This window comes from Aythya marila (genome assembly GCF_965140915.1).
Source record: "Aythya marila genome assembly, chromosome: 4".
NCBI classification, from domain to species: domain Eukaryota; kingdom Metazoa; phylum Chordata; class Aves; order Anseriformes; family Anatidae; genus Aythya; species Aythya marila.
In genome coordinates this window covers 44,757,629-44,781,981 of record NC_139045.1, presented here as the reverse complement: position 1 = coordinate 44,781,981, position 24,353 = coordinate 44,757,629, and the positions used below count along the sequence as shown (strand labels likewise).

The 24,353-nt window shown below is 54.2% G+C and overlaps 3 protein-coding genes and 1 long non-coding RNA gene across 7 annotated transcripts; all 4 read right to left on the bottom strand.

Moving 5' to 3' along the window:
• Positions 1-204: 204 nt before the first annotated feature.
• Positions 205-1,004, bottom strand: LOC309877429. The gene is made up of 3 exons (XR_014317358.1): positions 986-1,004; positions 762-865; positions 205-648 (listed from the first exon to the last, which is right to left on the bottom strand). It is a non-coding gene; the product is annotated as an uncharacterized lncRNA (long non-coding RNA).
• Positions 1,005-2,484: 1,480 nt separating this feature from the next.
• PLAC8 (placenta associated 8) lies at positions 2,485-8,236 on the bottom strand. Of its 3 annotated transcripts, XM_082758665.1 has the most exons (6): positions 8,154-8,226; positions 5,026-5,733; positions 3,604-3,745; positions 3,406-3,530; positions 2,723-2,826; positions 2,485-2,597 (listed from the first exon to the last, which is right to left on the bottom strand). In XM_082758665.1, coding segments are annotated over exons 3-6 (345 nt in total). In that variant the 5' UTR covers positions 3,719-3,745; positions 5,026-5,733; positions 8,154-8,226; the 3' UTR covers positions 2,485-2,596. The 3 variants fall into 3 exon arrangements, with proteins under 3 accessions (XP_082614791.1, XP_082614789.1, XP_082614790.1); XM_082758663.1 differs by having other exon boundaries at positions 2,485-2,826; positions 8,154-8,236; XM_082758664.1 differs by lacking the exon at positions 8,154-8,226 and having other exon boundaries at positions 2,485-2,826; positions 5,026-5,885.
• Positions 8,237-8,503: 267 nt separating this feature from the next.
• COQ2 (coenzyme Q2, polyprenyltransferase) lies at positions 8,504-15,576 on the bottom strand. Its single transcript, XM_082759246.1, has 7 exons — positions 15,008-15,576; positions 14,676-14,842; positions 13,616-13,737; positions 13,339-13,424; positions 12,463-12,596; positions 11,857-12,045; positions 8,504-9,038 (listed from the first exon to the last, which is right to left on the bottom strand). The coding sequence occupies exons 1-7, from the start codon at positions 15,309-15,311 to the stop codon at positions 8,883-8,885; spliced, it is 1,158 nt and encodes a 385-aa protein (XP_082615372.1). The 5' UTR covers positions 15,312-15,576; the 3' UTR covers positions 8,504-8,882.
• A 1,772-nt stretch (positions 15,577-17,348) lies between these two features.
• On the bottom strand, positions 17,349-23,568 carry HPSE (heparanase). Of its 2 annotated transcripts, XM_082759161.1 has the most exons (12): positions 23,181-23,563; positions 22,152-22,297; positions 20,813-20,938; positions 20,542-20,715; positions 20,290-20,461; positions 20,111-20,158; positions 19,505-19,598; positions 19,127-19,233; positions 18,933-19,047; positions 18,554-18,672; positions 18,276-18,422; positions 17,349-17,641 (listed from the first exon to the last, which is right to left on the bottom strand). In XM_082759161.1, exons 1-12 carry the CDS (start codon positions 23,357-23,359, stop codon positions 17,482-17,484), a joined length of 1,587 nt encoding a protein of 528 aa, XP_082615287.1. In that variant the 5' UTR covers positions 23,360-23,563; the 3' UTR covers positions 17,349-17,481. The 2 variants fall into 2 exon arrangements, with proteins under 2 accessions (XP_082615287.1, XP_082615288.1); XM_082759162.1 differs by lacking the exon at positions 19,505-19,598 and having other exon boundaries at positions 18,933-19,233; positions 23,181-23,568.
• Between the last annotated feature and the right edge of the window lie 785 nt (positions 23,569-24,353).

Genomic DNA, 24,353 nt, shown 5'->3' with positions numbered 1-24,353 from the left:
GGTTGCTGAGTAAATCCAGCACCTGCTCAGAGCCACGCTGTAGCGAGGCAGCCCCCAATTACACGAGGCTTTCCCCCAAACTCCTCAGCCCCCCAGCCTGACGCCAGACACTGGGATGTCTCACCCCACGCAGCAGCAGCTCCCCATGGGCTCTCAGCACCGTGGTTCCTCAGGAGGTTCGTGGAGAAGATGGCAGGCTGGACCACAGCCCCCCCAGCCCGCCACCATCACTTCCCCATCCATGCTGTCACAGGCCCTGCCCACGGCCACGCTGCGGTGTGCGTGGAGAAGCTGGGATGGCCGCAGCAGCATTGGCTTGGGCTTTGTTTCACTTCAGTTTCCCCCCTGCTGAGTTTCTTGGGCTGGTGCAGGTCTGCAAGGGGTCTTCACCTGGCGTGCTCGGTGCTGCCCTGAACACACAGCACGAAGCAGCACGCTGTCCTCCGGTGCCACAGCAGGACACCGAGAAACAACAAAGCTAAAGCCACAAAGTAAATAAATGCGAACACATGCGAGTGAGGGCAAGCACTGCTCTTTATTGACCGCGTTACCAAGGGAAGGGGGAGGCTGTGTGAGAGCACTGAGCCCCCCATTGCACGGACCAGGAACACGAGGGCAGCAGCAACTCCACGGCCAGGACAGCAGCATCTGCAAGGGAGGGCAGAGGAGGCTGAGGGACGGGATGGGATGTGCTAGGTCAGTTGTGGCAGGAAGGGGGGCTCAGGGAACATGTGCGGAGCTGGGTGAAGAGGCCAACTCACCAGAAGGTGCCTTGTTCTTTCCTCCTGTTTATGTCCCGCTTCAGCTGGCAGAGAGAGCACCAGGGGCAGCACAGCACCGAGATGAAGTCGCCCATGATGGAGCCCTGCCGAGAAGGACCCGTGGTATGACCAACCCTGACCCATGGAGACGTGGCCTTGTGCATCCCCACTGCCCCAGGGACACAGGGGGGAAAAGGGAGCCCAGCACCCGCGCCCACACTGACCGGGATGTTGTATCGGGTGCGGTACAGGGTCCTCATGGCCACAGTGGTCCCACAGAGGCAGCACTCGTCCATGTCCCCGGCCACCTGGCAGCCCAGGCAGATGTAGCAGCAGGATCCACAGATGCCTGCGAGAGACACGGAGACACCCCACGCTCGACACCCGCCCCACGCCCCCACAAACCCTCCAGCAGCCCGCCCAGAGCCTACTCACAGACGCCGCAGTCGGAGCAGCAGTCCATCAGCCCCGTCTGCCACTCGCTCCTCTGCGGGGCGGCCGCTGAGCCCCAGGGCTGGGTGGTGACCACATGTCGGGAGGCCATCAGCAGGGCTGCACGGGCAGGCAGTGTCCGGAGAAGGCTGCCCGGGAGGGAGGAGAGGAGGCTGCAGCCCTCACGGCCCCAGCCCGGGGGCCACGTCTCCAGGCATTGCTCCACCAGGGCCTCTCTCTGCCTCTCCCCATCTAACCCTGCTTCCCTGGGGGGGTTGGAAGCCAGCACCTTTCCCATCTCCCCCTCCCCTGCTCCAGGCCTAGCCGCCAGCTCCCTCCCCTCCTTACTCACTCACCTTCCTCACCAGGTGCCTCCTCCTCTTCCTCAGCTCCCCAGCACTGCAGGAGCCCCTGTGTGCCCACCCTTCCCCAACAGCACACCACCACCACTACTCCTCCTTCTCCTCCCCACACCCAGCTGCCCCCCATAACGAGCTGCCTAATGAACCCACCTGAGGTCCACAGCCTCCACACCCTTGGGGCTGCTCCCTATTGCAGGGCCATGCCCTCAGCTATAACACCGGTGGGCACCGGGCCCGCTGAACGCGCATCCCAGGGACCACCACCCCCTTTCCACATCCAATATGGGATCACCGCAGTTTCCATCACCACCACCTCCGCCCCGATTTCCCACCGTTTCACCCCAAAGCCCCGCCAGCCACACACACCTGCAGAGCCACCCTGCTCGCAGAGCCGTGTGTCCTTTGCCCGCTCCCGTCCCTTATATGCGCTGGGCGCTGCCAACCCCTGCTCCTCCCGGCCCAGCTGTAGGCCGACCCGCACACTCCCCGCTTGCGCAATGTCCCCACTGCCGGCCCTCGCCCTTCGTGCCCAGCAGCAGCCTTTGGAGAAGGGGAGGCCACATTTGGGCTCCACGAGCCAACAAGTGTCTGGAGAGACCCACGGGGCAACCCCCCCTCTGAAAGTACTGGGAGCAGGGGGACGGCCCCTCTCCACTGTATCCCATCGGGTGACATTGGGTCAGAAGCATCATTTCGGAGGGCGAGTCCCATGGGTTCCCAAAAGGAAGAAGCTGCTGGGACCCCAGCATGTTCACTTTTCTCACCAGCCCCACAAAGAGACCCAGAAGCCAGCCCAGGTCTGACATCTCAGCAGACACCCTACACGCATTTAAAATAGCCTATAAAAGGGAAAAGGACCAGAACCCGGGTGGAAATGCAGCCACGCAGTACAGAGGGACAATGCAGGGGGACAACGAGCACGCAGCAGGCAAGGCACACATCGCTCTTTATTGGGCTGCTCAAGAGGGGCTGAGGGCTGCCAGTCATGGGCAATCCTCAGCCACCTTCCTGCGGGGCGTGGGCGGCACGGGCTCCACAGCATCTGTAAGTGAAGGGACGGGAGGTGAGGACGGGCTGCCGGTGGCCTGCTGCGGCCACACATTCGTCCCGCTCGGGTCAAGGACGTGCACGATGCCCCCGTGTTGCAGGGAGAAAAGGGGCGCTGACCAGAAGATGCCCATCTCCCTCCGCTTGTTGATGTCCCTTTTGATCTGGCACACGGAGCACACAGGACACCACAAGGTGATGCAGTAGTCGGAACAAATGGAGCCCTGCAGGAAAGGCATGCGTTAGGAGCCAGGGCTTCCCCAAAACCACATTTCAGCAAAGAAGAGGTCAGTTGCACTCCACGCTGCATGTCTTTTCCATCGGGGTTCAGCTCTGACCCCGGAGCAGAGGACATTTCAAAAGTGCATGGTTCAGCAGCAACGGCTGCGTTGGCTGCAGGACGGGGCCGGCTTGCCAGGGGGAGATAAGATAGGAAGGGACAAGGAACTGCTGACCCCGGAACTCAGTGACTTATCTGCTGGCTTCCCTGCATGAGGCAGGGGGGGAAATCACACACCAAGTCCTTTCACTGCCAGAGGAAGAGATGCTCTGATACGTTTACCGTGGGCCACGTTTCCCTGCCACCCACACCAAGCTGTTGTCCCGTGCAGCACCACCCCGATGGTTTCATGGCTCTCCCTGACAGGGACACAGTGGCCAAGCGGTGGCTCTCTGAGCTTGGCTGTTGCCAGAGGCAGGCTGCGAGCCTGGGTGAAAGGTGCCGAGATAGGGCCACAGCTGGCCGTGAGGATTGAGAGAAAATTGGGCCGAAAAGGGAGCCCACCACCCGCGCCCTCACTGACCGGGATGTTGTATCGGGTGCGGTACAGGGTCCTCATGGCCACGCTGGTCCCGCAGAGGCAGCACTCGTTCATGTCCCCGGCCACCTGGCAGCCCAGGCAGGGGTAGCAGAACATCCCACAGCAGCCTGCAAGGGGGAGAACCACCGTGAGCCCCTGCCAGCCTGCCAGCAAGCGGCCCCTGGCCCCGCCGGCACTCACAGACGCCGCAGTCGGTGCAGCAGTCCATCAGCCCCGTCTGCCACATGGCCCTGGACACGTTGGGCCCAGCCACCACGTACTGGGGCTGCAGGGTCACCACGGTGGGAGCGGCCATCGCTGGCTGGGCACGGAGTGGTGAGAGCTGGGGAGGAAAAGGAGGGGGAGAGAGCGGTCAGCGGCACGGCCTCAAGGTGTCAGGGCCGCGGGACCCCCGGCTGCATGACAGGGATCCCTCGGCAGAGCAGCTCGGGGGGTACACGAAGCGTGTAGGGAGCAGCTGTGGCCGCACGTTTGTTCCCAGCAGAGCCAGAAATGCAGAAACATGGCACCGTGTCCTAGGTCTGAACCCTGCTCCTTGCTCTCCTGCAGCTCCCGGAGGAAATGAGCCTCAGATATGATAGAAACCAGTCTGGGACTGTGCTGCACGGCACGTGTTTTGCTTGGATAACCGCAGAAAACAAGCCGTGCTGCTAGGGAAAATTCATCTCAGCATGCACAAGGAGAGCAAGGGGAAGGAACCGTAAAGGCACTGGGCTCACACATCCTGAGGCTGTTCGCTATAAATTCATTTTCCTTTCCTTGGCTACTGGGATTGGAGAGGGGTGCGGCTTCAGCGAGCAGCCCCACTGACCTCAGCATCCAGAACAGAAACCGAAATGCGTGAGGCAGCGCGGCTGGCGGAGCAGCTGTGAGCTCTCGGAAATGAGCCCAGCAACAGGCAGGTGCCTGTGCAGCCTTGCACTTTTACAGCCCCACATCACTCCCCATAGCAGGGATCCTCGTGTGCCTTCTCCTCTCTGAGCTGGAAGGAGCAATGCAGACATGGCCACAGGAAGATGCTCTTGCCACCAAAGCCATGTCCAACCAAAAAGGGAAGGAAGAGCACAACGAGAATGAGCAGAAACACATAATAAATAAATAAATAAATAAATAAAGCAACAAGCAGCAGCAGCCAGCCTTTGGACAGGAGAGCAGCTTCCTCCCGCACGCGCTGTGGGGTCTGCCCGAAAACACTTGCAGCTACAAACCTCAGCATCCCCCACAAGAGGGGCTTGCCCTGCAGCACGCGCTAAGGAAAAAGCAGGGAGCCCAGTTTAATCAGAGAGCAAAGAGTCGCACAGATTCCCCTGGTACATTTATACGCTCGTAGAAACAGGAGAAAGCGGCAAGCCAGAAGTGACCTGCCCATAAGGCAGATTTGGCACATAGCTTGTTAAAAGCATCCCCTTTTCCCCCAGGTAGGATGTAGCAAAAGAGTTTCCATTAAGATTAATCCCCCCTGCATTACTGAGCAGGGAAAAAAAAAGAAAAAAAGAATAAAAATAAAACAAAATAAAAGCATATATCTGTAATTTTTGCCTTGTTATCCAATCCTTTTAGGGCAGGGAGCCTTTCATATTTCCATGCCACCAGGGAACCAACCTTCTGCGGAGCAGCCTGAGTTGCGGCGGGCGTCCCCGGTGCGTGCGGAGCAGCTGGGCGAACGGCGAGTGTGGCTCTGTCTCCTGCAGGCTCTTATTGGCAGCGGTGCCGAGCAGGGAGAGGTGGGAGGTAACGGTGGCGGGGAGCCAGGGGGGGCCAAGCCCAGGGTGCTTCTTTCCCCTCCCCGCGTGAAACCATAGCCTGCGGCTCGTTAAACCGGAGGCGGCTGCGCAGACCTCGTCCGCGTCCCTGGGAGAGGTTTTTTCCCCGTCTCTTCCCTCAAAACCCAAGGGCACGCTTCAGGATGGTGTGAGGAGCACCCTGGGCTGGCTTCCCCCAACTTCTCCCTGCAAACCACCGTGGCCCACGGGCATCATCGGGGTCACCACACCGTGCCCACGACGTCCAAATGGTTATGCCAAGCCCAGGCTCTGTGGTCACGAGGAGTGGCTTCGTTTGATGGGGTGCACAGAGGGGGCTGTGCTGTGTGAAGCCCACCAGCAGCCTCTGGGGCCAAACAAGGCCTGACGAAGCTGGGAAATTCCCCGTCTGTGAAATATTTGGCAGCTGGGGCGGGACACAGTGCTGTCCTCCCCACAGGTGGCCACCCAGCGCTGCCCTCAGGCTCCCCCCGCCTCAGCCCCTGTGCTGCGTTATCCCCGGATAACGTCACATCCCTTCCTCCACCTCCGCAGCTTGGAGAGCAGCCTGGGATGAAAACAAACAAACAAAAACAGGAAGATGCCATGCGATAGCTGCACTTGCCACAGGGCATGGCTCAGTGATGGTCCCTCGGTTTGGAGGAGCACCTCACACAGGTTTGTGGTCGGGCATCACCCGGTTGTTCCCTGTGGCCCCGATTTCAGCTGGGTGTCAGAAACATTGGGGCTGTGTTTTTACACTTTGACCGTGGCACTTGAACACTTTTTATTGTTTTATTTCTTTTGCTAGCTTCCTTCTTGCTTGGCCCGAGCACAACCTTGTGCCTGGGGGCACAGGCATTGTGTTCCCTTACCAGCAGCACTCAGCAAACCAGAGGTGCTGCGCAGCCCACTCTTCCCTTGCATTTTCCTGTGTAACTCAGGAAAGGCACCTAAAACACCTCACCCTGCTGTACTCCAGCAGCCTTCAGCCCCAGCTCACCCCTGGGGATGCTCCAACACCCCTGGCAAGGAGGCACTTCTCCTCATCCCCAGATCCTAACACCCAGGGCTGGTGCCAAGACTGACCCCACCACGCTGTCTGTCCCCTGCCCCCTGCCCTCTGCAGCCTTCCTTGGCTCCACACCCATGGCACGTGCTTGCCCCAGACAGAGGCAGGGAAAATTCTGGCCTCCTTGGACTGGGAGATGCCTTCTTTTGCAAGCAGCGTGCGAATAGCAAAGTCCAGGCGCTGTCTGCCCTGGCGTGCAGGAGCCGGTGCTGCTCTCCAACACAGGGAGCGTGCCGGGGACAACCTTTGGGTTGGCAGCCACCCTGCCCTGGCTGCTTTGCTGAGCCACCTCCAGCCCTGGCTCTTGGGAGGCACAGCCGAGCTTCCTGCCCTCAGAGATGTTCCTTGTCTGTGCCCCTGCAGAGGAACCTTTGCAAAAGAAAGGGGAGAAAGGCAACACCTGACACCCGAGGGAAGACTGCCAGGGAGCAGTGTTTATTTGCGTGAAACCATAACAGCTAACCCTGCTGCTTAGAGATGGGCGTGGGGGAGACTTTTTAAACAAATTGTATTTAAATACAGCTGAGATTGTGTTTGTGAAGCGCAGGAAAGAATACCTTGAGAACAGAAGAGAGATGCACGTATAACTGCCAGCAGATACAAATGGCATTTTAGCCAGCAAAATGCAGTTGGAGATGATTTTGGAGAACTCTGACAGAAGACATGCAATTATTTCTAGGTTTAGGACTGGTTTGATAGTTCAGTCTTTACCCTGTGTTGTTACACCTTGTTCTTCTTCTTATTACAAGGCAAATGCTTGCTTGCGCCAAGTTGCCACATGAAGATGGACACGAGACAGTCCACAGGTGCTACAAAATGGGAGCTCTTCTCAAATCCAAGCTACTTGAAGACACATTAGTAGGTTAGAAACAAGTAACTTTTGTCATGTTCGCTCTAAGGTACTGCTACAAGTCTGTAAGATGCTTACAGATATTAATTAGACTTGGGCATTACTAATAAATGCCTTGTAACCCAGGTTCAACATGAAGCTGGATGCATTCGTTTCTCCCTCTACAGAGTGCAGCTCTGTCACATAATTGTTCAGAAACTTAACTAAGTTTCTTAACTTAAGAAACTTCATCCTTAAAGTGCTGTCCTTTATCTTAGTACCAGTGAAAATTTATAAACCCTGCTTAAGAACTTCCGTTTAAGAACCAAAGAGGCCTCTGAGTGCTTTCAAGGGCTATGGTTGCCAACCTTTTCACATATTTGTACTTCATATGCAGTCAACCTGAACAGTCTTCTTTCTGGCCTGTTCAAAAAATATTTTGTGTCCAATGTTGTGTCCAAATAGTGAGAGAAGCCAAAAAGACAATAAACAAAGCGTCACAAAGCACACACAACAAGGAAGAAGTGTGCAGAACCCACCACAGCTCCAGGAAGGATCTCCTGTGACCAAAGTCCCTGACCCGCTGTGAGCTGTCTCCTTGGGCTGCAACAGCAACTTCTTCACCCGTCCACCAGCACCAGTCAAGCTGAATTTGACAACCCCTGAACACACAGCTCTGGACTCAAATGTCTCCTAGCCACAGCAGCCTAAATAACTGTACATGAGGCTCAGCTTCAGAGCTAGAGCAGCTCCCCTCTCTGGGTCTCGGCTGAGTTTTGTTTTCTGGGAACAGGCGTGCCTGTCACTCCCCCCACAGCAAATAATCCCACAAAGCGGAGGACACCAGGAGGCAAGGAAAAGCGTAACCAGCAGACATTGCATAACCAACCAAGCATAAAATGGTAGAGGGCAGGGAAAGGTACAGAGATCTGTAATTAGCCTGCAGTTGCTATTGTTACTGCTTACAGTCCTCCTCCTAACAAACCAGTTACTCCTGTATCAGCTGAAATAGAAAGAAGAAGCAGAAGGCTAAAGGGTTAGAATTAGAAGGAGGAAATGAGATTCACTTGGCAAGATGAGTTCCTACCTTAGAGTCAACCACCAGCATGCAGACACTTGGCATCAGTTCTGGAATGTGCTGGTTTGTTAAGCTGGCAGTATGCATGCAGATTGTTCCTGATAAAGGAGCTCACCTCGGTCTCCATGGGCCGCTCTGCAGCAGCCTGCTCATGAGGAAGAACCAGTGCCAGCAGTCAGACCAAGAACAAAAGGGGGTCTTAAAAACTTTTCCATCGACTTGTTCATATTCTGGACCTCATGGATGGAGACCAGGCCGCATCCAGACATCTCAGGGTAAAAGCCGCTATCACAGTTACTTCACACAACAAGCCCCAACCCCAACTGCAACTTCTTCATGCAATAACTCACAACGCCAAACATGTACAACCAAATTTTATTTACATGCTGAAATCTTTTTACATTTTCCCAAGTCCTGTCACTAAGAGACATCTGTCTTGCTCTGTGTAAAATGCCGGACTCGCTTCTTGAGAGCCAGTCAGGAGTTTCCTTGTACTACATAGGACCACCAGAGGAGCTTCACTTGCTTCATTCATGAGTAATCCCAGCTTACATTGTAAGACAGTCAAAAACATGATTTGCTTGGCTTTTTTTTTTTTTTAAGAAAAAAAAGAACATTTTCACCAACTTTTATAAATAAATAGGATAAACTACAAAGAGTCACGTTAAAAGTGTCTTCCCCTCTTGGAGCATATTCATTTGAGCCGGACTAAAACATTGGAATCATTAACAATTTCGACTACCTGCTTTCTAAAGGCTCTTGTACAGTTTTCGACTCTTGTCTTTTACAGAGATTTCCAAGCACAATCCCTACGAAGAGCAGAACTCCTACAGTACGATTCGATGCAAATTTCTTCCAGCAGTCTTCAGGCTTGTCTATGTCCAAAGTGTAAATCTGCAAAAGCACAGTATAAACATTCCAGTATTACTATTTATGGACACGGAAATACTTGACACATCTCAAGAAGACGTGAGAAGGGCTGTAATTTCAAAACCTTCAGGTTCTAAACCTATTGTTAGCTCCTGAAGAAACGGAATACTCTGTAGCTGCAATGGATGGTTCATGACCGTGTTTACCTGACAGATTTATTCAACGTGAGGTAGAAGAGCAAAGGACTGGGCATGGACCTGATTCCTGGAACCTCTCGGTGAATCACAGTATGAACAATCTAAACACTCCTGGGTGCAGTTGGGTAATAAAAGCTGTAAAAATGTCTGAATGTGTAAAAAGTCTTTTGGAGACCTTCCTCGGCAGAAAGGCAGCTAACTCGTCAACAGGAACTTCAATAAAAAAAAAATCCAGTACCAGCCTGCACCTTTCATTTGTCTGCTACTAACACCGCCCGTGCTTCCCCGAAAACAAGGCAGGGGAGGGAAAGCAGCAGAGCAAGAGGCTGCCCTGTCCTGCCCAGGTGCTGCTGGCCGCATAGCTGCATCTGCCCTGCAAAGAGGAACCCCGACACCTGCGAGCAGCCACCACGACTCACAGCTCGAGGCACCAACAGCACACAGTGCAAGGGCAGAGAGAGACACCTCCCAGAAACTCTGACCCTGCCGTTCATCCCCTCAAGATGTTGAAAGAGAATGCTTTGAACTGAAAGAAATTAAAGCTTCCCTAGGAAACACATTCCTCTGCTGTTTGCACTTGTACAGAGATAAGGGGGCTGGGTTCTGATTAAACTATCTGAAACCTGGCCTGCAAACCTCTAAAACACGATGTTTTTTTTCACACCCTTAAAAGCCTGCCTGCCCGTCAGGCATACGGAAGTGAAAACTCTAAATGGATGAGTGAAACCCAACAGCAGCTGAGCCATGAGGTGTACCTTCACGGACATGAAGCATGTAAGGCAGCTTAGTTTTCTGTTCAGGAACTTCTTCAGCAGTACAGGAACTGGACATCTTCATGACCCAAATTCCTCTCTGCCTCAGGCACAAACTAGTTAAATTGAGGAAGGGGCACCTTACACGGCTTATTCAACTTTCTAAACTCAGTCGGTCAGCAGATCTCTGATGTCTTGAACATGAAGATAAGCCTGCAAATGCCTAGGCAGAAGTAATATTAAAACATACACTCAAAGAGAAGCTGCTCTGTGGTATATGGAACAGGGCTGCTCTTACAACTTGGGGAATCTAGAGAATCGTTACACGCTGAAGTTGCGCCACGGGAGGCTTAGGTTGGGTATGAGGAAGAATTTCTTTACCGAAAGGGTTGTGAGGCATTGGAATGGGCTGCCCAGGGAAGTGGTGGAGTCACCATCCCTGAAGGTCTTGAAAAGATGTTTAGATGTAGAACTTAGTGATATGGTTTAGGGGAGGACTGGTTAGTGTTAGGTCAGAGGTTGGACTCGGTGATCTTGAGGTCTCTTCCAACCTAGAAATTCTGTGATTCTGTGACTCCTTGCCCCTCACATTCTGCCTCCTCACCGAGAAAAATCCTCTCTGCAGGACAATGATTTCCATTTGTGCCAAAACTGCCATGCAAGGCCACTCTGGCAATTCCAGATGTCAATGGAACGTAGCACACTGTCCTCCACAGATTTCCAAGACCAAACCCTGTGAAAAGCAGTGGCTGACAAGTAGCAGAGCACAGCGCCGCGAAGATGTTATAACCTGCAGGCATGATTAATGTTTAGTGTCTACGAGCTGTGGGAGCTCCCTCGTTAAAGTGCTGCTCAGATGTGAGGGGCTGTAAAACACCCATCAGGCTGTCCCTTGCATGGCAGGTTACATGTTAATCCCACATTTAACTCCTCAGACTGCTGATGGTTTTACTGCTCGCAGTGCTATCACTGCCTTACGAAGGCCAGCAATTACTCCTCCCATAGACTAACCGTCACCACCAGACTGAACGCAGTCATTTGGGTAACAAAATCCTCTCTGCTCCCTTTACGGGCAAAGCTCATTTTCTTTATTTTTCCTGATATGCATTCAAATCTGTAAGCTTGCACAAGTACAACACTGAACGGGGCTGCTTTCTGCTACAAAAGCAATTGTGAATTAGAACCATCAACTATCATGAAGTCACAACATTACCATCTGCAACAGAGGGTAGTGAGAAAGCCACAGAAACCTTTGTTACACTGCTGGAACCCAGTCTGAAGCTCCAGAGCTCACAGCACAATGTAATTACCCTGTGGTAAATTAACTCTCTCTGGGAGATGCAACAGACAACGCTCATTTTCACGTAGCTATTGTACAGTATGCCACGCACCAAAAAAACAACATCTCTGTCAAGTGTGAGTGTGTTTGATACAGCAGACCACTTCATCCCATAAATTCAGCGAACAATCATAACACACAGACTGCAGTCTCACATCATGTGCACTGGACACAGCTGGAGTTGTGTCAGAACAGCAAAAACTGCAAAATTGTGCTTGGTATGGAGGTGGATCTAGCTGCAGCTGCTATCAGAAGCAGGAAGAAAATATTTGCCTTGAGATTACAGCTAAAGGCAAGGCAGTTCTTTGGGTTAGAAACAGACTGAACGCTACAGCCTGTGGACCACCAGAGGTCTCCTCAAAAGAGCTCTGCAAAAGGTGCTTGGGAGAAGCAAGCCTTTGTCAGAAGCCTTTAAATGATCTTTAAAAAAACATACAGGATTCTTTCTTTTTTTTCCCAGTGTACTGGGAGAATTTTCAGCCAGGGGATGAAAAGCACTATGATTTCTTATCAAGAATTTCCACGTGGAGAAAATATAAATGAATCCATCAAACCTGGTGTGCCAGGTGAGCGCCCACGGCAGCCACGGCTGAGTAGTAAGGGAAGGTCTGGTTACAGTTCATCCCCGCCACGCACAAGCCCACAAGCATTGCCATGCTGAAGCCACTGAGCCACCGCTTTGTGTCTTCCTTGAACTGTAGCGCTGTGGACTTCACGCCGATAAGGACGTCATCCCTCTTGTCCTAGAAGGAAAGGAACAATTGGCAGAAGATCTGCAATCCAACCGTTACTTGGTAAGGAAAGTAAAATGGGGGGCCCATCTCAGGTTTCCCACAGTTGTTAGCAGGAACCTCAGTTAAGTGTATTTGCAGGTCCCTGGGTTAAATTATAAATTAAAAGGCTGGTCCTCAGAGCTGTGCTGGCAGCTAATAGTTAACACCAGCTGTGCAGTTATTGACACAGCACGGACGCATGGGCACACAAAACACATTTCACTTGCGGCCCTCTGCCCGATATATGAAGTCTTTACAGAGCAATGAAAGGTCCAAGGGTGGATGCTCCATGGTGCTCACCTGCACGTTAGTGCTGCTCAAGACCAAAGCTGTAAATTAAGCAAGCAAACATACACAGGTCTGTAAAGCTTCCCGCTGCTGCTCTACCTGGTGCGCGTAGATGGTGTCGTATACCAGCGTCCACATGACTCCAGCCAGGTACAAGGGCAAACACACGGACCAGTCGCAGGACCCTCGGATGGCAGACCACCCAAGAAGGGCTCCCCAGTTAAAAGTAAGTCCTAAAAACAGAGAGAGTGGAACAAAGATAGTTAACAACATGCCAGGACCAGTCTAAATTACATGTACAGAACTCGGTATCATTTCTTCAAGCGTATGTTACATCTGCTACAATCTCTATTTCCTATCACGGAGTTTCAGTCAGGTAAGAAATCCCAAGAAATTTGACATTAAATACCCTGGAGATATAAGGAGAAATGCACAGTGCCACACATTTTTCCCCCATTTAAATATGGTTTATCCACTATCCTAAGGAAGCATTCGCACAGAACTATTGCAGTGCACTCCAACAATGTGTCTGAAGTTAAAATGCTCTGATGTCGGTGCAGCTGACTGCAAAAGAGCTCACAGCAGCCAACCGTGGAGCTTCCACACTGGAAAAGGCAGTTCTGGCTGATAAGGTTGAAGACAGCTGGAGTGGGAAGGCCAAGAGTTAAGTCAGGTTTTGAGACAACTCTTAAAATACGGACAACTCTCAAGCTACAAGCATTGATTCTCTCTCTCGACACTACAACAAAAGAGATTGTTTATGAACGAAAACATTACAACCCAGCTCCCGCTTAATTTTGTTAAACTACTGTTTAAGAAGCTTCTGGCATGGCAGAATATTGCCTGCACAGTATTGTTATTTTAATATAAACCTACATAAAACCAGACTGCTGAAGTTCAGTTACTAACCGGTACGTGAAACTTCCCAAAAGCTAGATCAGAAGAAGAAGAAAACAAAAAAGATTTCCAACTCACCCAAAACTAACTGTGGCCAATACGTGATTCTCTTCATCAGAGGGTAGGAGACCACAAGAGTCAAGGAGGCTGCTCCCAGAACGATACTGTAAGAAGTACCAGATTTGTTTGCTGCTCTAAAGATCACAGGTCTAAAGAGCTGGTAAATAGCACCAAACTACTTGGCTTCCATGGCTAAAACTCCTCTGCCCCCAGCATGTTTGCTGTTCAAAATCTTTGTGCTTACCTCTGGACCAGGAATGCAATTCTAAGAAACAGAAGATAACGTGTACGTCACCTGTAGTAGTTCAGACACAGAAGCACACAGAGAGCCAGGCTGAGCTGTCCCCCGAGAAAAACGAAGGACTGAAAAGTGGAGATTTCTCCAGCTGCCAGGGGTCTGCTTGCTGTCCTTGCAACCTGAACATGGAAGGAACAGCGTTAACACAAAGTGCAACCTAACACATTCAAATGTATCCTAAAAGTTCAAGTCACACCACTGGCATGCAACAGGACAATTATTTTAACCCTAGGTGGGATGCAGTGGAGTTTAGGATATCTGTCAGGAGTAGAGAAATCATGCAAAGCCAACTGAAAGAAGGAACAAATACTGGAAAATACTTTAAACCTAAATGAGTGATGAGTTACTTGCTGAAGGTGACCATAATCTGAACAAACAAATAAAAAAACCCATCCCACAATAACAAAAGGAAAAAAAAATGCATTTAGACGTGGTTTAAAGTCTGTTTGGGGAGGTTTGGACACCAGCGTTTTATAGAATACTAAAAGTGTATAAAGGATTCTGCACATGCTTTAATAATGTCAACTTAAGTATACTCCCTGAGTATGTTCTCCCCCTACTACTAAATAATTTAAGCTAAACTTCAAATATGCCTTATGCAGTTTAAATACACTCTTAATTAATGATGTGCAGTAGAGTTGGTCGCAGAAAGCATTTCAGTGACCAACTCTACTGCACACCGTTACCTGACATGGCATCTTCCATTTTAATTGAAAATAAAAATAAAAGTATTACCAAATACCTAGTATTGTCAAAAACCACCCCCAAACTGCAACCAGCAGCACAACCAAACGTCCTGCTCCTGCCCTAGCCACCAGCTGGCTTGTTAAGAAGACTTATATAAAAATGATTTTAACTATCCGGGGAGGAAACGTAGACAAAGGATTTGCGGGTGTTTTGGGTGGTGACAGGCAGGAATGTCTCAAGCTGGAGAAAACCAGCCCTGCCTGATCAGATCTGATCTGTGCGAGCAGATCAGAGCGCACCCCCTGTGCACAACACAACACGCAGCACCTCCCCTCCTCGAGCACCACATCGGCCCCGCGCGGCTGCCCACCTTCTTGTCGTAGTCGCGGTCCCACATGTCGTTGATGGTGCAGCCGGCCCCACGCATGAGCACGGCCCCGGCGCCGAAGAGGGCCAGCGTCGGCCAGTGCGGCAGGGACCCCGGCGGCGCGGCCAGCGCGATGCTCCACGTGCAGGGCAGGTACAGCAGCCACGTCCCTGCGTGCCGAGCGCCGAGGATGCTGCGTCGCCATGGCAACCGCGGCCTCGCCCCATTGGCCAGCGCGTCGCCACGGCAACCGCGGCATCACCCCATTGGCCAACGTGTCGCCATGGTTACCGCCCCGCCCCCCCCCCCGCCCCGCCCCTCGCCCCGCCCCTCACCGGCGGGCTGGTGCAGGCGCATGAGGCGCAGGTAGGGCTGCAGCCGCCCGGGCGCGGCGCGCACCAGCTCGGCCGCCGAGAAGCTCAGCGGCCGCCGTGGGTCCGGAGGAACGGCAGCGGCGGCGGCGGGGCGGAAGGACGGCGGCCAAACGGCGGCGGCGGCGGCCGGCAGGGCCGTGCGGGCGGCGCGCAGGCGGCACGGGGCCCGGCCGAGCCGCCACAGCAGCGCCGCCATCTTGCCGCCGGCGGAAGCGCTTCCGGAGGGGCCGCGCATGCGCAGTGCGCTCCCCCCCGCCGCCGCCATGTTGTGGGGGGGCTAACGGCCGTTAACGGCTCTAACGGTTATAACGGTAACAGCGCCTGCAAAGAGCAACCGTGCCCTGAATCGTTAGAGGCTGCGCCTCACTGGGAGGCTGTCCGCTGTCCTCTGCCACAGGATGTGCCCCCAGGCTGCCTGCGACAGGCGCCCGTGGTTTCGTAAAGGGCTTCTGCAGCGTTTCGTAACAGGCCGCTGCCGCTGCGACCTTGTGCACGCCGCTTCTTCCGTCGCCTTATCAGAGTGAATGCCGAAACTGCCACGGGAGCTTTGGACGGAGCCATAAAAAGCTGGTGCTGCGTGGTGGAGTATCTGCGATAAAAGCTTCCCAGAATTACGCCTGAAGTTTTCTTGGAAGGCGGTGTGACACGTCACTGCTGCCACATGCTGCGCTTCCTTTGGTTTTCAGGACTGACACAGGCACAAAACCCATGGTAGTTCCCTGAATTGTTGACTACCAAGAGGAAGTAGAAAACCAGTATAAGTGATTTTCACCCTTTTCCATTCACCCTTCCAACAAGTAGTACTCCACGGCAGTAAATACATTTCCAAAGGACTGTACGACCATGATGAGGTCAGTCACCACAGGCTTCATTCAAATCCAGAGCAGTGCCAGAGGCGCATCAGCACGGCATCAAGGATCCAGGACAGCACAAAGCTTCCCAGGAATGCCACATCCACAGGAAGCCCGGTGCACTCCTTGTCACCTTGGGGAAAGTCACCAAGAGACAAGGGTCCAGTCTGAGCCTGCACCACCCCTCACAGCAACCCCTTCGTCCCCAAAACACCCCTCTGCTGGTTTGGGGTTGTGCTGGGGCTGGCACAGGGCAAAGTGGTGTGGTCGGGAAATGACCTTTAGCGCTGTTGGGCTGCATTGGAGAAAAGCCCTATCATATACCCAACCCTATCCTGTGCAAACAGGCTATGCTCCTATGTGTAAATTTCACAGTTTCTGCTCATGTCCTCTAAAACAGGCAGCAAATCCCAAGGCACCTGCAGGGTACTTTTATGGAACTTGAGACAGCGAGTTAGAAAATAAGACTTTATTCAATGGGCTTATATTCATTATAAAGTGCCCTGGCCCCTCACCAGAAAACAAGCAGACCAACAAAGGCAAATCTACGGGATAAAGCATTTCAAACATTAAAGAAGTCACCAAAGGACGATGAGGCCCCACTGATGTCTTCCCTCACGACTGAGCTGACAGCCAAACCCCCCCTCACTCTCAGGCGCTTGCCTGTTTCCTTGTTTTCACATGACTCAGCTGGCTCCACCTTCCAGGAACTGGCTTACAGCAAAGCCCAGCTGGGCAGGATCTCTGACATTTTTATTTACTTGGATGTTTGTGGTGAAAGGTGCCTAAGCAGCAGCTGATTTGCAACCAAAAGACGTGGGGAGTTTCGTGGTATCAGTAACCTTAAACAAAACAAAACAGAGAACTGCAAAAAGCTGATATAAATGGAGTTTATTCAAAATCTTCAGATATAAAAGTAAGGAGCATTGAAACAAACCTGTTAGAAAGTTTTAAAAAGAAGCTACCAGGTAACCATCAACTTCTGTTTCTAAATTGTAGCTTCTGCAGCAGTAACAACAGTACGTTAACAACTGGATACTGACAGCGTGAGACTTTCCCCCTCGTTTTGTGCTCCGTGCTCTCATTTCGAACGTAGACAGTGCACGCAAGCCCAGCCGTTCCCATTCATATTTTTGCTGTGTATCACTTCCTGGTGGCTAAGCCTTCACACAACACGCACACGCTGCACAGGCAAACACTCCCTTCACAAACTGGTTAAATATCACCTTTTTATGGCGCACTTTTAATCACGCCTCCCAGAGCACACCCGTCTGCTGGGAGGCGCGCAGCTTTCTCGTGAGACACAAGCCAACCCCTTGCTCTGAAACCCCGTGGAGCTGGTCGCGTCCTTTTCGAGCTTCAGAAGGGAAGTACAGTGCGTGTGTTTCCAGCCTGCTGAGCTCTCAGGTTCGCAGGGTGCTGAGGACGTTGAGCAAAACCTCGCTGTGTGCGAGCGAACAAAGCAAAGCAAAGGCTTTGGAGAACGTGGGGCCACAGCTCCATCTTGTGACTGTGGCCTCCCAGCCGAGGGAAAACGTGTGGCCCCGCACTGAGCATCCCGACAGGTCCCGTGCCCTGGCGCACTCAGATGCAGGCGATTGCCTTGGCCCTTCTGATCACGTAGAAGCTGTAGGAGAAGGCGGGCAGGCCAAGCGTGCTGCCGGGAGCCAGGGCGGCCTCGTGGAGCGTGGGCAGCGTCTCCTCGTCCACCATCTGCAGCAGGCGGCCGTTCAGCTGCACCCTCCTGCCGAGGCACCCAGGCAACGTTGCAGCCAGGCTCGCCAGCGGCACCCCTGGCTCTGGATGCAAGCCGAGGTGCCCGGAGCCACGCGACAAAGAGCCCAGGAGCAAACTCTGCTTCCCACACCGCGCCTGCCATGCTCCCTCCAGGAGGGGTGGCTCGCAGCCCCCGCACAAGCAAGGGAATTAAACGTTCCCTGTTCCCATCGCAAGGGTGACAGCGGAGCAGGCTTTGAAAAGAGCCAATCCAAGCTGCTTTTCCTTGCCGGCAGCTGCCGAGCTGTCTCCTGTGCCCACAGAGCAGGTCCTGTGCTGAGGGCTCCACAAGAAGCCACCAAGACCCCCGCCGCCAACCCGTTGCCCTGCCAGGCCCCAGCAGCAGGCGGCTGGGAAAGCAGAGCACCCGCTGGTGTGCTAAGGGGCAGCAGGGGACTGACACCAGGGGACTGCCAGCTCGTCCTAGCGAGCCTGATTTAGGAGACCTGACATGAGGCAAGTCACAGCTTGGGGGAAGAAAAATGAACACCACTTTCTGTGTTGTTGTTTTGATGTTTTCACCTGCCCGCCAAACAAGGGGAGGTTTCAGAGCCCACCTGCACTCTGCTCGGCCTGTGCCACGAGGGAGGATGCCCGCTCACCTGGACAGGATGCTCTCCTTGCCGTGGGGCAGCAGGAGGTACTGGTCCACCTGCTTGCTCCACAACTGCCTGGGGAGCTGCAGGCTCTGGCTCACGTTGTAGAGGTTCAAGGCGAACAGCGTCACGTCCCCTTCCTGGTACTTGGGGCTGTAGGGTGAGAGGCAAGCACAGCGGCCGTCAGAGGATGGAGAGCTTTTGGAGCAACCACACGCACCTGCACGTTTTCCCTTTGCCGCTGGCCTGGGATGCCGTTTTGGGGCAATTTCACCCGTCCTTACTGCTGGGGGTTGGTGCATTGCAGGTAGACCCGCAGGCGCCGTGCGTCTGCTCCCGCCACGCTGACCTCCAGCACTCTGGTGCCCACCAGCCTCTTGTAGAGCAGCGACAGCCAGTAGTCCTGCGGGAACAGGACAGAAATCGGCACCCACTGCCCTGCACCACGCACACACACCACGCACACACACCTCTCCATCCAGCATCCCTTTTTCCAGCAGTGTTTTCCCCTCACATTCTTTTTTTTTCTTTACCAAGCTTTTCACATTGCCTTGGCTGTCACTCCTGGTATAATTTATCATCCTAGCTCCTATCACTTTGGGCTGCAAGCTGCTTGTTTCTCCCCTGATCACATTTACAGTGCACACCTCACCATCTACGCACCGGCAAGGGCTCGAAGTTGGCATCCACCAGGTGATAGCTGCCGGCCCCGAAGAAAACCTGCCTCATCACCACGTCGATCCCCTGCCGGGCCGCCAGCCCCAGCTTGTCCAGCCACCTGCCAGAAACCAGGCACAGGTGGCACCGGAGGCTGGCGCAGCAGCAGCAGCCCTCGTGGGTGCCCCGCCACCACTCACATGAAGCCGGCCAGGTAGGTGTTGGAGAGCTGGGGAGCTCCCCCGCCATACGCCGAGCTGGTCTCGCCCAGCCAAACCTTCTTGCCAGGCACCGTCGCGGCCACGATCTGCATGGTGTCGTGGGGAAGGAGGAGAAAAAGGTGAAAAAGGTGTAAAAGGTGAAAAAGATCAGGTTTGGGCTGCTGAGCTGGTCGCCGCTGCCCTTTGGCCGAGTGCCTGCTTGTGCTCGCTGCAGCTGCTGTTGCTCTCGCTAGAAGCAGTGTTTCTGCTCGGCGCTGACAGCAGCAGCAGATCTCTGAGGATCTGGGTACGTTAGTGCAGTTTCTGTGCACGGCCCCTGGAAGCCAAAGACGGGAAGGATGTAAGAGGAGCGGGCACCTCCAGGACATCGCGCACAGCTGTGGCAAAGGTGTCCAGCACTGCGGGGCTCAAGAAATCCTCCCTCGTGGCGCTTCGTCCGTTCACATAGTAACTGCAGGGGGGGGAAAAAGGCAGCTGAAACAAAGGGGAAATACAAACACCGGGACCTGCTCTCAGCACACGCCCCAGCCACACGCGACGCTGCCCCATGGCGTGCCTGGCAGACTGGGAGCACGCTTTGAAGCTGCTGACACGCGACGTACGCCAGCAGGAACTTTCTGTGAGAGGGGGAGAGCTGTGAGCCAGCTCCGCCTGCCGAATGGAGAAGCAAAGCTGCCGTGCTGTCACTTTTCCCCGTCCCACTTCTCTTTTTATCAGTAAAACATGGTTAGCAGCAGGATGACCTTGCACGCACTGCATTCCCCGCTGCTCCGCCCACGCTGCAAACCCCGGCACGGCTCTGGGGTCTGCGCACCGAAATGCACTCCCTCAAACACTGCACAGCAGCTTGCAGAGACACCCGGGACCTGCCGGCCGGTCCCATTCATACGTGCAGGTTGCTGCTTTATTTAAAAAAAAAAAAAGACAACAAGCAGAGTGGCAGCGGCAGCTGAGGGTACTTACTGGTGCCAGGTGACGGAGTCGATCACCTTCCCTCCGGATTTCAGGAAGCTGCAGCCCCGGTGGGTTTGGGGCAGAAAAGAGGGTTATAGCTGGTACTGGTGGCTGGCCATAACCACCTGCCCTCACAGTGACTTCTGCATGGGCTCTTATACTATGGGTTGTGAGCGGGTGCCCCCTACCTCCTGAGCAGGTGCTGGGTGTGCTTGCGGGGCTGCCCCACGTCAGGGCCGTAGAGCTTGGCGTGCCGGTACAGGGGGTGCTGGCTCAGCAGCCGGCGCAGGTGGATGAAATCCCGGCCCAGCTGGAAGCCGTCGATGTAGATGCCGGACTTCTTCTTGAAGCTGTTGGGCTCTGGTGAGGACGCGCCCATCAGCACCCGGGCTGGCTTCAGGGCCCGGCCGTGCCCAAGGAGCGCTTGTGGCCGCACTCACCGTTGCCCAGCTCCCAGGAGAGGTTGTAGCCGCGCCGGGCGCAGTAGCCCAGCAGCTGCCCGGCGTTGGAGCTGTCCCACTCCCGGCCGTGCCGCCGCAGCAGGGCGTTGAGCCCGAACACCAGGTGGAAGCCCGAGCAGTTGGCGAAGCCATGGAGGATGTCCAGCGTGTGCCCTGCAGGGAGGAGGCACAGGCAGCCACCACCCTTTCACCACGGAGACCTGCACCCCCCCGGTTACGAGCCCCGCTGCGTGAATCCGTCAATCCTTACCTGTAATGGTGGTGTTTTTGTGCTTCTTCTGGGAATGCTCTGTGAGGAGCAACTTCTCCTGGCTGGGCCACTGGGCGAGCAGCAGCTCCTGCACCGCAGCAAAGCCAGGCTGTGCTCCACAGGCACCTGCAGGGCAGGAGAAGGATGGGAGCAACAAAGCCATCGCCTTAATGGCGAGGGCAAAAGGTGCGAAGAGCCTTGCCCAGCACACAGAAACAGCAGTGGTTTGTTGGGGTTGAACAGTGGGCATCCATGTCTGCACAACACGCCTCTGCTTCCACCATTGGTACATCAACCGTGTAGAAAAAGGTGGCTCTCTGTCTATCTATATGTATTACATATATATATATGTACTGTACCTATACAAAATACATATATTATGCTGTCGTGGTTTAACCCGGCTGGCAGCTAAACACCACGCAGCCGTTCGCTCACCCTCCCCCCTCCCTCTCTGGGACGGGGGAGAGAAATGGAAAGTGAAGCCCGTGAGTTGAGATAAAGACAGTTTAATAAGACAGGAAAATAATAATAATAATAATAATAATAATAATAATACAATGATGATAACAGTACTACTAATAATAATATGTACAAACAAGTGATGCACAATGCAATTGCTCACCACCCGCTGACCGATGCCCAGCCTAACCCCGAGCAGTCCAGTCCGGCCCCCTCCCCCCGGCTAGCCACCCCTATATATTGTTTAGCATGACGTCAGATGGTATGGAATACCCCTTTGGCTAGTTTGGGTCACCTGTCCTGGGTCTGTCCCCTCCCAGCTCTTACTGCACCCCCAGCCTGCCTGTTGGCAGGACAGAGCAAAAGTCTGAGGTGTCCTTGGCTTGGTATAAGCACTGCTCTGCAACAATTAAAACATCGGGGTGTTATCAGCACTCTTCTCATTCTAAGCCAAAACACAGCATTCCACCAGCTACTAGGAAGAAAATTAATTCTGTTCTAACTGAAACCAGGACATATGCCCAATTTAAGGCAATGGATAGGAATAAAGACCGCGCCATGCTTCGTGGTGGCTGCACCCCAAGCTATTTCTGCCAGAACGCCCTGCGGAAACCCCAGAAGCAGCGGGGCTGGCAGCTGTCCTGTGCTCGGGCGATACGGAGCTGCTTCCTCTGCTGACTGCTTCGCCTGGCTCCGGGGTGACGCCAGCACGAGTCAGCAGAGGCATTTTGTGTCCTCCGAGCCCATGCTGTACCCTGGCAGGTGAAGGAGGGATGAGGCGCAGGGCAAGAGGAAGACAGGAGCCCAAGGTGCAGCAATGCCAAGAGGTGGAGCCCGCACAGGCTGTGGAAATCAGCCTCGCATCCCATCCAGCCCTTACCTTCCTCAGCCTGGAGTCCTGAGAGGATTTCCTCTTCCAAAGTCGAATCCTTGTGGGGATCGAAGATGAGGAAATCCGTGCTGGTGCCACCGAACCTCAGGAATCCTGGGGAGAGCCCTCTGGCCAGGGTGTGCAGCTTGGGGTTGCTGTGGACAGGGCAGCGAGAAGCTAACTGAGAAGCTATCAGTGTGGGTGGCCCCCACACGGAGGCGAAGCATCACCAGCACCCAGAGGGATGTCTGGCCCATCGGAAAGCGGACCTCAAGCTGGCTGTGCCCCATCACCCCCTATTCCCTTGAGCAACCACCAAATGAATGGGTTTTGTACCAGAACCAGTGTTCAAGTGAAACAAAAGCTGCATGGGATGTGCGGCTCCAGCACCGCCCATGCCAGAGGAGCCACGCAGGGCAGAGCTGTCTGGGCTGGCATCAGCCTTATCTCACCCTGCGGGGACACCCAGCAGATAAGGGGCCACCAAGTACTTCCTGCTCCCTGGGCGGCACCGCCGCGGCCAAGACGGCATCCAGAGCTGCGTTCAGATAAAGCTGGGGGTGCCTTCCTGCTCTGGGGGAATAAGGCAGAGCTGAAAAATGGGACTGGGGAGAGGACGAGAAGGGAAGAAATGAAATAGCTTCCAAAAAGAAAACAAGAAGTTGAATCAAAGGGAAGAGAGCATGAAAAAAAAGCAGTGAGAGGAGGGAAGAAAAGGCAGAGTTGGAGCTGAAGGAGCAGGCATCACTTGGCAGTCCTGAACTGCTCCAGGAGTTTCTAAGGTGGAAAAAAAAAGGCAGCTGACAAAGCCTCCTCGGCACGTGTTGCAGTGATGCTCTGCCGGATGTTTGTGAAGCTGCTGGAAGGCTCAGATCGCTTCTATCCCATGGAGCTGTCTGCACGCAGCAGCCACAGCCTTGCTCCTCCTCGCTCCCCCCTGCCACCATCACCTCCTGCCACCATCACCTCCTGCCACCATCACCTCCTGCCACCATCGCCCCCACGAGCAGCTCGTGCCCAGCCCCTGCCGGGGCTCACCTGAGCAAGGTGATGAAGCGCGGCTCGCGGGCCAGGCTGGCGTCCAGGGTGAGGGAGAGGAAGGCTGGGCTCACCGTCCCACGGGGGCTGCCCCGCAGCCCCAGCCGCAGCTCTGCTGCCTGCCGCAGCGGCACAGCCAGCAGCAGCAGCAGCAGCAGCGGTGGTGGCGGCACCAGCATCCTCCTCGCCCTCCTCTTCCTCCTGCGCTCCCCCGTTCCGGAGCTCGGCCGTGCGCTGGGACACGGCTGCGCGCAGCCCAGACGCCTGCTTTTGGTTTTCCACGATGTGAAGCGAGCTGCCAGCAGCACAAGAGCGACCAGCCCGCATCAGCGCTTTCATAAACACGCCCACGGCTTGGCCAGGGCGGAAACACCCACGACACTCCTCTCTCGCTATCACAGCCACAGCAACGCTACCAATTTCGGGGTACGCCGCCCGGGACGTGCCTTGGCCACTGGGTCGGGTCACAGTGCCGGCTCCTGCTGGAGGATCAGTCCCCGCACCTTGGGGTTGCAGCAGATGCCCGGCCCCGCCGCGAGGACAAGGCTTCAGGGCCACTCTGTGTTTCTCACCACGTAGGGATAGGGCTGGTGTTTCAGGCGGTTTGGGTGCAATCCACGGAGGGCATAGAGCGGGTACAAAATCCTACAGCTGCAGCTATAGGTTGTTAAGTACAGCTATACTAAGTGCAACTACACAAGGATTCAGCAGCAAGCTCTGTCACTGATTTGGACACTTCTCACACCACATATGCGTTATGCGCATTGTTAAATCTTGGAAATTAAGGGAGGTGGGTACAGAGGCACTTGCCACGCATGGAAGTTCAGGCAGAGCACTTCACTGTGAGCCAGGACATGCCCTACGCCCTTCCTTGCTGCTCACAGCAGCTCCGTGCCAGCCCTGCTGTGGGGCTGGTGTGGCTCTCACCTCCACTCGTGTATGTACGCACAAAGGGAATGCAGAAGGGAAGAATACCCGGTACAGAAGGCAAACAGTCTGGGGGCAGTGCAGCTTTTATGCAGGTGAGCAGTGTTGGTGGCATCACACTAGCGTTTAATCTCTTTTTTTTTTTTTTTTCCTGAGAAACCTCAGTGAGACAAAACAAAGTTGCAAGAGCAGACTACACGCTTGAAAACTCTCTCTTTCTTAAACGATGGAGAAAACATGCTACCT

What these genes read in the sequence shown, in the direction of transcription:
- PLAC8 (XM_082758663.1), bottom strand. Translation starts at nt 3,718, where the DNA reads ATGGCCGCTCCCACCGTGGTGACCCTGCAGCCCCAGTACGTGGTGGCT. An exon ending in CTGCACCGACTGCGGCGTCT is followed by an intron (nt 3,531 to 3,603) that starts GTGAGTGCCGGC and finishes TCCCCCTTGCAG; the next exon opens with GCTGCTGTGGGATGTTCTGC. An exon ending in GCACCCGATACAACATCCCG is followed by an intron (nt 2,827 to 3,405) that starts GTCAGTGAGGGC and finishes CCTTTCCTGCAG; the next exon opens with GGCTCCATTTGTTCCGACTA.
- HPSE (XM_082759161.1), bottom strand. Translation starts at nt 23,359, where the DNA reads ATGCTGGTGCCGCCACCACCGCTGCTGCTGCTGCTGCTGCTGGCTGTG. An exon ending in CGCTTCATCACCTTGCTCAG is followed by an intron (nt 22,298 to 23,180) that starts GTGAGCCCCGGC and finishes CCCTGTCCACAG; the next exon opens with CAACCCCAAGCTGCACACCC. An exon ending in CAAAAACACCACCATTACAG is followed by an intron (nt 20,716 to 20,812) that starts GTAAGGATTGAC and finishes TCCTCCCTGCAG; the next exon opens with GGCACACGCTGGACATCCTC.
- COQ2 (XM_082759246.1), bottom strand. Translation starts at nt 15,311, where the DNA reads ATGGCGGCGGCGGGGGGGAGCGCACTGCGCATGCGCGGCCCCTCCGGA. An exon ending in ACCGCGACTACGACAAGAAG is followed by an intron (nt 13,738 to 14,675) that starts GTGGGCAGCCGC and finishes TTCCATGTTCAG; the next exon opens with GTTGCAAGGACAGCAAGCAG. An exon ending in GCGCTCACCTGGCACACCAG is followed by an intron (nt 9,039 to 11,856) that starts GTTTGATGGATT and finishes GTGCTTTTGCAG; the next exon opens with ATTTACACTTTGGACATAGA.